Raw genomic sequence first — 11,701 nt, 5'->3', positions numbered from 1 at the left:
GTATATGATACCATTATTGTCTATATTTAATGACTGAAAAAAGTGAGTATAATATACTTACATGATTTCACCAAGATTAGAACAAATAAGTGAAGGCATGGATCAGGGCCAGTGGTCTGATTTTCGAGCTCGGGATATTCACTCTTCAGACAAAATTCTAGGACCTTTATGTTTTCTCCAGTCCATTCTTTCCCAACAATCCAGTAATGCCTCCAAATAAAATACTGTGTTAGATAGTATTCAACCTCACAGTACTCCATGACAAGTGAAGTACTGAACTATAGCGGAGGCTGTCTGGACTGGGGACTAGGTCATTAGAAAGATCCCCTAATCTCTAAAATCCAAGTTTAAGAAACATTAGAATGTGAAATTATAAAGAATGCAGAAAGCTGGGAAAGTTTGTTATCTGGTAATTGGATCCCCTTGATTTAATTTCTTAGCATTGAACCACATAGTGGACCCTCAATTTGTTGACTAATTAAGATGTACAGTTCCTATATCATATTCAGTTTATAAAGGACTTTTCATTTTGGTGTTCTAAAGATGGAACCTATTTAAATTGACTAAGGATAATGTATATTTCTGTGTTTGTACCCTTCACTTTTCACTTGATACTACTTTTAAATATGACATCACATTTTCATCTAAGAGTTACTAGGAAATGGACTAAGGAAGATTTCAGATCAAATAGATTAGGACGGGTCATACTAGATACTGCTGTGTTGGCCTCTTGGCTTATGAGGGTGGGTACACAAAAGCAGAATGCTCTTAGTCTGCGGGACATTTCAATTGGTCATCACTTCCCTTGAAGGATAAAGGTAAGTAGATACTGCATGGAGCCAGTTTTCAGTACCAGGAAGTTTATAGTCCCCCTCTCAAACTATTTTTTTTTTTTCAATTGGAGAATAATTGCATGATACAATATTGTGATGGTTTCTGCCCTACATCTACATGAATCAGCCATAGGCATACATATGCCCCTCCCTCTTGAACCACTCTCCCATCTCCCTCCCCACCCCACCCCTCTAGGGTGTCACAGAGCACCAGCTTTGGGTTCCCTGCATCATACGGCAAATTTCCACTGGCTCTCTCTTTTACATCTGGAAATATATATGTTTTAATACTACTCCCTCAAATCATCCCACCCTCTCCTTCCCCCACTGTGACCAAACGTCTGTCCTTTATGTCTCAGATGCCTCATTATTTAGTGAATGTATTTGCTACTGTCTACTGGAAATTTTGAATGTTCTGTGTTAGTTCTGCCATTTCCTACGTAGCAGATGATGAATCTGTTGCATTATTAGGCTAAGGAGCCTAATTATTATTAGGCTAATAATTACTTTATTGTATTTACACCAGTAGTGTTTGTTTTCTAGAGAGACTCTTGGTAAGTATAGTGTCCAGTTTTTTGTTTTTTGTTTTAAATGAAATGAAAGGTTCCGAAGTACAGCAGCCCAAAGGAGTGTAGTAGGTGTAAGGATGTCGTGCAGGTCTGTGTGAGCGCTGTGCAGCTTTTAGAGCAAGCCTGCCATGCCTGCAGGTGTTTGCCTCAGGTGCCTGCCCTTAGGAAGTCTGAGAAAACCTGCAAATGAAGGCAGAGTCCCTAACGGCCAGAATTACCCTGTGGGAACCTTGGAGAAGAGAGCAGCTTTTACAGACCTTGTGAACTTTGAATAGCAGACGTATGTTAGGAGTGGGGGTGGGGCAGGCTTAGATTAATATTTCCAGGAATGTGTGCTAAAAATGCTTTCTAGAAGACCTGGTTTTTTATCCCCAATTTCCTCCTATTCTGCAAGTTGTTTTTATGTCCTTCATTTTTCTGTGTAACAGTTTCCTTATCATTTTGAAGCTATGACAAAACTTTTAAGGATGCCACAGTTGTTTTGTTTCAAACTAATCAAAGAGTAAAATAGAAATAAAGCAACGAGGCAGCAACTGTTTAGTAATTAAATCTAAGTTATAAAATGGTCAGTAATGATAAGAATGGAAAATGTTATCCAAATTGACCAGTTTTATGGGAAATCCAGACTTGTTCAATTATATATACATAAATTCATCCTATTACAATAAAATAACAAAATGCTTAGGCTTTTTACTATAGTATCTGTCATCCTTGTGAACACTTAAGGTATCTTAAAAGCAATTTTCTATTAAATTACATATTTTAAAAACAAACACATTGCATTGTGAAATTTGCCAGCTGTTTTCTTAAGAATTTTATAATACTTTCAAAAATAAAAATTGATGTTTTGGAACAATTCTTCAATTATCTTGAACTGTTTTTCTTACTTTCCACTGTTTTCTGAATTTTTATTGTTCCTATTAAGCTATTTCTAGACAGCAGTGGGAGTTATTGTGCTGGAGTCCTGTTTCTAATAACATTAAAATAGTATTGTTTCTGAGGTTTTTCTCTTCATGTTCCAAAGAGAACCATATAAAAGCTTTTTTAAAACCCATCTTGTTATTTGGGTGCCAAGTTAAATGACACGCGTGTGCTACTTCTTACAGATAACAGCAGTGTAATCAAAGGGAGTGTGATAGTTTGTTTAAAGAACATTTGGCTCTACATTTTTCTTCCACTGCACATCAGAACTATCACCACAAATAAATAGAACAATAATGACAATGAAAAGAAGTCTCATTTTCATGACTCTTTGCGACCCCATGAACTGCAGCCTACCAGACTCCTCCGTCCATGGGATTTTCCAGGCAAGAGTCCTGGAGTGGGTTGCCATTGCCTTCTCCGAGTTCTATTTCTAATTAGTATTAAAGTTCAAGAAACTGAGGAAAAAGTTCTTTGTGCTCCTGTAGATCAGGACAGTCTCCTGAACACTGGCTTCTTGAGCTCCTACTAGTATCAGGAACTAGTTTATGGTTTAGCTATTAATTTGTACTTTCAAATGTTATTAATGATTTTAAAGTACAATAAATACTCATGTTTCAGGGGATGTGAATAATTCTGTTCTCTTAAGGTTATTTAATGGAAGCTCATACTTAACTTTTGCAGCCTTGCTTATTAGGTTGTTATTTAGTATGAATCAATAAATAAACTTTCAATTATCTTGGTAAGCATACCCAAAAATAGCATGAGAATCAAAAGGGAGTGGTGTATCTAGTAATTGTTCCAAATAAATAATTTTGATAGGATTTTTGCTTAATTTCAGATGAAATAGAAATCTTAAGAAATTTAATTATTTTTGCTAGAGTGAAACTATGCAGTTCAACTATGCATTTTACTACCCAGTGAAAATGGCCAACCTGTTTTATTTAAATTTTATATTCCTGTCTTTCACAGTGACTATAACTTACCAAAAAACTTGTGCATATATTTTACAAATGATTAATTCACAAGGAAAATTTTAAGCCCAGTGGAGGTGAAAGTTGCCCTTTTTGTTTATTTTTTAAAATAATTACTCTAAAGCTAAAGTGGTCTCATTTTTTTTAAAAATAGACACTTTTTTTATAGAAAAAATCATGTTTTTTATGTATGTTTGTTGAATAATGCCAATAATGGCTTAGCTCAACTAACTGAAAGGAAACCAGACCTTTTATGGGTGTGTGTACATGTGTGTGTAAGTGTTGTGTTGTGTTTGTGAAAAAAATTCCATTGCCTGTGACTCCTAAATTATTTTTGAGACCTTATTTTCAAGATACTTATTCATATTTCTTCTGTATCAATCTAATCAAATTCCTACTCATAGCATATGTGTTTTCTTGTTTTCTCAACTCTGTATTTTGATAATCTTTTAAGGAAAAAAAAAAATCCTAATAGAAAGTCCCTGGAAATAATTTACAGAACTAATGAATTTGTAGGTCTTTTAGACAGTTCTACATTACAGTCACATTAATATTCTCTCGTTTTTATAAGGCTTGAAAGTAAATCCCATGACACTAGAAGAATTTAGATACTGATTACTTGCGATTGGTTCCTGGTGATTTGCTCTTAATAATTTCCAGTTGAATTTAATGAAAGTGTGATTCCTGAAATGCTGCTTCATTAAAATTGCATCTTTTCCCCTTTAAGTGTGGTCTCGGTCATTTCACCCATTTTGCGGTGTGTTTTCCTCCCCCTTAAAAAGTAATGATTGAGAAAGCAGAAACAATTAAGAATATCACTTTAGTTCTTCCTAGAAGACTCCCCTGCACCGCCCCCCTCCCCCCCGACACAACCCAGAGTTCCTCTTAAGTGAAATGATGCAAGCTACACTTTATCAGGACTTTATAATATATTGTTTACAATTGATGAGATTTTTTTTTAATATACTTTTAAAAGAGAAACATGATGATTTGGGGGGAGATGAAGAAAAGTAAAGAATCTATTGTGTGTACAAGAGAAGTAAGGTATTTAGATTTTTTTTACTAAAAAATTCATTATATATTCAAATATATGAAGCTTGATTAAGTTATACAGTGCAGCATTCAGATTTAATTTAACTGAGATGGTGATTTGCAAATGAATATCTACATGGATCCTTTTTTAAAATCCAAATGCAAATGAGTACAATTGCAGTAAAATATATTTGCAAATGAATCCTGTTACTTTATTCATTTATTGTGTAATTACTGCAATCCTTCCCACCTTGTTTTCAGTATTTCTTAATCATTAAGTCGGAAGCATGACAGCAGTGCCAGCCCTGGCATGATTCTCTTTGACTAAAACCTTGTAAATTAACACAATTAGCACAGCATCATCCTGCTAATTAACTTCCAGTGTCTGGTGCAGTGGCTTTGCAAACAAGGAAGAGGGAGTCAGAAGGGAATCAACATGCCATTCTGTTACCAAACTCTGTGCTATGTTCAGTTTAGCTCAGTAAGTCAAAGCTGGCCATGTCAGAAGCCAGAGTCAGGTAATGAAGAGCTAAAGGGGTTGGAGGAGGAAAGCATAAGGGGGTAGGAGCTGTCAACATAGACTGCGGTAATTCAGAAGGGAGCTTATGCCACAGATGCTTCATTTAGACCAGACCTCCTTCTTATCAAGGAATCGCTGCCAGAGGGCACAAGAGAGTTTGCAAAATTCACTTAGGGTAATACAAAGGAGATTAAGGAAGCCTGCTTAATATAGCTGTATCAGAATAGGAAGTGTTCCAATCAAGAAGAGATTAGGAGGAGTCAGCACTGGGAAATAGAACAGGGTTCCAGTGCTCTTCTGTAACTAAGTATATGAGAGTCCTCAAGGGTACATTATAAATCCCTTTGGGTGCTGGTTCCCTAATGTGGGAAGTAAGGTAATGTCTAAGGTCTCTCTGTAAACTGTAAAATTCAAATGATTCTCTGACTCTGGTTCATATTTTCTCTCTCTTTTTAAATATATTTATCTATTTATTTGGCTGTGTTGGGTCTTAGTTGCTGCACTCAGGATCTTTCATTGCCATGCACAGATTCTCTAGTTGTGGCGTGCAGGCTCAGCAGTTGTGGTGCTCAGGCTTAGTTGCCCCACAGAGTATGGGATCTTAGTTCCCCAACTAAGGATCAAACCTGCATTCCCTGCATTGCAAGGTGGATTCTTAACCACTGGGACAACCAGGGAAGTCCTTGCTTTGTATTTTCTCTTAAATGAGAAAATAGTCCTGTATACTTGGCTACGTAGTCACCTTGCTTCACTTAGTAGCAGATGATAGAGTTACATACACGTAGCATCTCATTTTCTAGTTGTATTGTTCGAGTATATGCCACTACACATAAATGTAAAGAGTCAGAATCCAGATTCTCTGTGTTCTTATCTTCCCTTTTACCTGCTTCTTTCCTATCTCCCCCTTACTCTCTTCATAAATATATATGAATATATATATATATATTCTCCCCTCTTAGTACCTTGGAAGCTGTAAGGCAGAGGGAACGATGATAACAAACGGAAGGAGAACACTAGCTAGAAGACCGACAGACAAGTGATGCTTGTTTTTTTTTTTTTTTTTTTTTCAGAGTTTCAACAACAGAACTGAGAGGCAGAAAGGAGCCAGTTGTAATTCATACCGAGTTGTAGGCTTTGTGTGATGAAAGCGATGGAGCGCTGCCTGGGAGATTGCTTTGCTGCACTCCACGAAGCAGATTTGAAACTGTCGTGGACCACTTTAGATGAGAGTTGGATTATGGAATGACCTGCTATGTCTGTGTCATATTGTTCTGCACAGGGAGCATTATACTGTGCTAACTAGGTGTTCAGTACCAAATAAGAGAGGTATCCTAGATGTGATCTGTCAGCTGTGTCTCATTTTTATATTGGTTAAAATATAAAACAGAAACTGTGGTGTGAAGAGGCAGGATAGCTAGATATGGCACATGTTAATACTATCCCGAACTAGATGCTTAAAATGTATGCATATTATATTGTGAGAACCAGTGACTGAATTCTAATTTGGCAGGGATGTGTGTGTACATATATATATGTGTTTCTGTGTGTGTGTAGCAAGTAACTCTATGGGCTTAGCAGAAATAAATTTGCTTATTACTCAAGAATGAAAAAACTGTAGGTCTTCTACAGAGTTTTCATTTAAATTCCGTTTACTTTTTGTCCAGGGCTGAAATTCAGTCCCTTTTCTAGATGTATGCATGGTAGAGACCATCATAGGTGTTATAAACTGTGGAAATCCTTTATAACGTCACTATCGTTGGTAGAAAATAATGGGTAACAAAAGAAGTTGGGTGGAAAAGCTTTAATAGTTCTGATGAGTATCTAAATAAATTAACCTTCTCCCCCCAAATCTTCAGGCTTGAAGATGCAGTGGACGCCAGAGCACGCCCAGTGGCCCGAACAGCACTTTGACATCACCTCCACTACTCGGTCCCCTGCCCACAAAGTTGAAGCTTACAGAGGTCATTTGCAGCGCACCTACCAGTACGCCTGGGCAAACGACGACATATCTGCTCTGACGGCATCCAACCTACTAAAAAAATATGCAGAGAAGTATTCTGGCATTTTGGAAGGCCCTGTGGACCGACCCGTACTCAGCAACTACTCAGATGCACCATCAGGACTAGTGAATGGTCGGAAGAATGAAAGTGAACCCTGGCAGCCTTCCTTGAATTCAGACGCTGTTTATCCCATGAACTGTGTTCCGGATGTTATCACTGCCAGCAAAGCTGGAGTCAGTTCAGCCCTCCCTCCAGCAGATGTCTCTGCAAGTATAGGGAGCTCTCCTGGGGTGGCCAGCAACCTGACAGAACCTAGTTATTCGAGTAGTACCTGTGGAAGCCACACTGTACCTAGTCTGCATACAGGGCTCCCATCTCAGGAATATGCCCCAGGATACAACGGCTCGTATTTGCATTCTACTTACAGTAGCCAGCCAGCACCTGCACTTCCTTCACCTCATCCTTCTCCTCTGCATAGCTCTGGGCTCCTACAGCCGCCACCACCACCTCCTCCACCACCAGCCCTGGTCCCAGGCTACAATGGGACCTCTAACCTTTCCAGTTACAGCTACCCCTCTGCTAGCTATCCTCCTCAGACTGCTGTGGGATCGGGGTATAGTCCTGGGGGTGCGCCCCCTCCTCCTTCCGCATATCTGCCTTCAGGAATTCCTGCTCCCACACCCCTGCCCCCCACCACTGTTCCTGGCTACACCTACCAGGGTCACGGTTTGACACCGATCGCACCCTCGGCTCTGACAAACAGTTCGGCAAGTTCTCTCAAAAGGAAAGCTTTCTATATGGCAGGGCAAGGAGACATGGACTCCAGTTATGGAAATTACAGCTATGGCCAACAGAGATCTACACAGAGTCCTATGTACAGAATGTCCGACAGCAGCATTTCAAACTCAAATCGGGGGAATGGCTTTGACAGAAGTGCTGAAACATCATCCTTAGCATTTAAGCCAACGAAGCAGCTAATGTCCTCTGAACAGCAAAGGAAATTCAGCAGCCAGTCCAGTAGGGCTCTGACCCCTCCCTCCTACAGTACTGCTAAAAATTCACTGGGATCAAGATCCAGTGAATCCTTTGGGAAGTACACGTCGCCAGTGATGAGCGAACACGGGGAGGAGCACAGGCAGCTCCTCTCTCACCCCATGCAAGGCCCTGGACTCCGTGCAGCTACCTCAGCCAACCACTCCGTGGACGAGCAACTGAAGAATACAGACACACACCTCATTGACCTGGTAACCAATGAGATTATCACCCAAGGACCGCCAGTGGACTGGAATGACATCGCAGGTCTCGACCTGGTAAAGGCTGTCATTAAAGAGGAGGTTTTATGGCCTGTGTTGAGGTCAGACGCTTTCAGTGGACTGACGGCCTTACCTCGGAGCATCCTTTTATTTGGACCTCGGGGAACAGGCAAAACATTATTGGGCAGATGCATAGCTAGTCAGCTGGGGGCCACATTTTTCAAAATTGCCGGTTCTGGACTTATTGCCAAGTGGTTAGGAGAAGCAGAAAAAATTATCCACGCCTCTTTCCTGGTGGCCAGATGTCGTCAGCCCTCAGTGATTTTTGTCAGTGACATTGACATGCTTCTCTCCTCTCAAGTGAGTGAGGAACACAGTCCAGTCAGTCGGATGAGAACCGAATTTCTGATGCAGCTGGACACTGTGCTAACGTCAGCTGAGGACCAAATCATAGTGATCTGTGCCACCAGTAAACCAGAAGAGATAGACGAATCTCTTCGGAGGTACTTCATGAAACGACTTTTAATCCCACTTCCTGACAGCACAGCGAGGCACCAGATAATAGTGCAACTGCTCTCACAGCACAATTACTGTCTCAATGACAAGGAGTTTGCACTGCTCGTCCAGCGCACAGAAGGCTTTTCTGGGCTAGACGTGGCTCATCTGTGTCAGGAAGCAGTGGTGGGCCCCCTCCATGCCATGCCAGCCACAGACCTGTCAGCCATTATGCCCAGCCAGTTGAGGCCGGTTACGTATCAAGACTTTGAAAATGCTTTCTGCAAGATTCAGCCTAGCATATCTCAAAAAGAGCTTGATATGTATGTTGAATGGAACAAAATGTTTGGTTGCAGTCAGTGATAACTTCTTTTAAAAAAAAAATGTGATGAATGTTGGCGTGCACACACACACATAAAGCCTGCTACATAGGGTATAGAGCCCCTTTCCAGTAGTGTTTAAATCGCAAAGGGTACTGGGGAAGAAGACGATTAAGTTGCATCTTTCGAGTCAGGGTAGATTTGGTGGAAGAAGGCATCCAATCAGACCTTCGGATGTGAAAGCCCCAGATGACAGAAAGCATCTGCCGATGCTCAGTTCGGTTCAAGCTAGACAACACTCACCAAGGAGCAAGGTGCAAGTGTGTTGATTTCAGAAGGACGTGAACCTCGTGTGTTGATTCCATTCTGCTGTTCTCGAGATTTAGTTGCTGTCAAGTGCCTGGAGTGGTGCTTTATTTTTTGTTTGCCTCACAATTACATTGGTGGCATGTGCTAATATAAAGAGCTTTAACTTCAAACATTATTGGACTAAAGAGATGAACGGTTGTGTTTCAACAGAAAACCAGATTTTTGCCATTTTAAGAGCAACAGTATTCCTCAATCCTGTCTGTTCTGCAGTATTAAGCTAAGAACAGGTAAAACAGGGTAACGGTAATCTGGACCTTAATTTCTGCAGTTCATTTCTTTTAATGTTCTTGTCTGCAAAAACTCAGGAAAGTGATTGTGTTTTGTACAGTACCTCAAAGGAATGTGTTGAAAGCACTATGTACTGCTGAGAGTAATGGGATAGGCTTCAATGTTACTTTATATTAAAATGTATGTTTACCTCAACAATTGGAAAATAGCAAGGAAAATTACTTTGAATGTATCCGGAAAAATACTGACGCGTGATACAACTGAATATTTACAATTTAAAGTAAAAATGGAAGGATTTTTTTAAAAGGTTCTTTCACTAATTATGGGGAATTAACCAGAGCAGAATAATTCTTTATATCAATACCTGCAAGAGTTCTTCGTACGTTGCTCCTTGATAACGAAGTGAAAATATTCTTAAAAGGTACACTGGTTAATGGAAAGCTATTTACTCAGTCTGTGTTAGTGTCTGGAGCAGTCAGCCACAAGACCTGTTTAGGACCCTGAAAGTCACAGTACCTGAAAACTAGGACTGTCTTTTTCCTGCAGAGGTGGTAACGGTGGTGGTGCTGGTAGTTTGCAAGTTCTCCCGGAAAACTGCTGGAAATGGTGTCATTCTCTTCACTAATCTAGCTTATAGGCTTGCCATGCTGTTTGACAGAATGCAGAAGATAACAGCCAAAACAAACAAGCAAACAAACAAACAAATACAGAAAACAACCAACCAACTTATATATATCCACAAAGAATATGTCTGCACCCCCTCTCCTCCTTTGGGACTCCTCTCTTGTCAGTGCAATTTTGCTTCTCCTTTTGAAATCTTCTGGGCTGTAGTGCTCCCACATTCATTTCTACCTCAGTTTTGTTACATTTCTCCTGGAAAGTCAAGTAGAAAATTGGAAGTAGACACACACACACACACACACACACACACACACGCACACATACACATGCACACGCACACACCAACAGATACAGCTTGCCAAATGTGTTACTTTGTTTTCTTTCATCTTTTCCTATAAATCTAGTTTCCAAAAAAATACCAGTCTTCATGCTCACTTCTACCTGGGCCCACCCCCAGTCCAACAGCATATGTAGCATTTTTCTTAGTTTCCCACTCCTTTCCTGCTCCCCAAGTTGTTCTTTGTATCCTTTAATGCTTTATGTGCAACTTTACATTGCTAGCTGACTGATGTTCGGCAATGCCTCTGAACCGACACAGAGTAGGCCATAGCCTCCCAAAGCCACTGCCCATGCATAAGCAGTACAGCCTGGCTTTTTGAATGTATTTTTCCTGTTTTTATTTTTTATTTTATTTTATTTTTTTTTTAGTTGAGAGATGCAGTAACAAAACTGTTGCAAAGCACTGGCATTTTATGTATTCAAAAAGTGATGTACATTTTTACAGACTTTAAATAAATGCAATGAGAAGCCCTAAGAAAGGTCTTTCTGTTATTGTTTTGTTTTCCTTCCATATTTCTTTTTTTTTTATTTTTACTGATTTCATCTACAATGTCAAATTCTCTGAAATGCTTAACATAGAGAAAGCTAATGAAGGACATCATGATATTTCTGAGATTTTATGATGCTTGATCATTACTCCCCTTTTTTCTTATTTTTCTTGCTAAAAACTGAGCAGATGAACTAGAATTAAATTTACTCTGATTTTCTATCAATTAAACCTATTCTTACATATAAATATTCCATATTAAAAAGTAGTGCCTTTCATTAAGGATACAAAAAGTAATATTTAAGTACTTCCTCTGCTTTTCACAAGTGAATAAACACTACAATCGTGTTCTGGCGCTACCCTGCACACATCCCTTATTGTAAGGAAATTCTAATAACCCCATTAACTTGTAGGTTCATATTGATCTCACTGACAAGTTTACTTTTGCACAGTGCTGACCTATTTTCAGTCTTTTGGACGTCACATTTCATTTCTGCCAACATGCTGTGTTCACTTGAAAGCAACTGGCAAGTTTTGACAAACCCAGTCTTATTTAGACAACTTTGGAAAATCCAGTATTGACCCACATTTCTGTGGCTAGTAAGAGTTAATGCCAAATATATGACTGCACTATTGTGTTTTACACTCATTTATAAAACTGAAAATAACGTCATGCATATTGGCTTTTAGCTTTAAATGACTTAAAAATTACCTTTGAGCTATGAGTGGTCAAAAATCCA

The 11,701-nt window shown here is 39.4% G+C and overlaps 1 protein-coding gene across 16 annotated transcripts in view; it reads left to right on the top strand.

Annotated features, from left to right (window-relative positions):
* FIGN (fidgetin, microtubule severing factor) overlaps nt 1–10,953 on the top strand; it is a 126,733-nt gene extending 115,780 nt beyond the window's left edge. For 4 of the 16 annotated variants that reach the window (XM_086370066.1, XM_086370077.1, XM_086370055.1 and 1 more), the window contains 2 exons: nt 5,920–6,175; nt 6,706–10,953. In XM_086370066.1, the coding sequence (XP_086226192.1) occupies nt 6,073–6,175; nt 6,706–8,960 (2,358 nt within the window). In that variant the 5' untranslated portion in view covers nt 5,920–6,072 and the 3' untranslated portion in view covers nt 8,961–10,953. Of the gene's footprint in view, nt 1–94; nt 819–1,458; nt 1,683–3,951; nt 4,342–4,503; nt 4,811–4,860; nt 5,226–5,919; nt 6,176–6,705 lie in introns of those variants that run through there. The other 12 variants (XM_086370116.1, XM_086370144.1, XM_086370135.1 and 9 more) reach the window with 9 other exon arrangements.
* The last annotated feature ends 748 nt before the right edge of the window (nt 10,954–11,701 follow it).

Source organism: Bos grunniens, chromosome 2 (assembly GCF_055505025.1).
Source record: "Bos grunniens cultivar Pamir isolate PY7600 chromosome 2, Bosgru_T2T1.0, whole genome shotgun sequence".
NCBI classification, from domain to species: Eukaryota; Metazoa; Chordata; class Mammalia; order Artiodactyla; family Bovidae; genus Bos; species Bos grunniens.
This window is presented reverse-complemented; position numbering and strand designations above follow the sequence as displayed.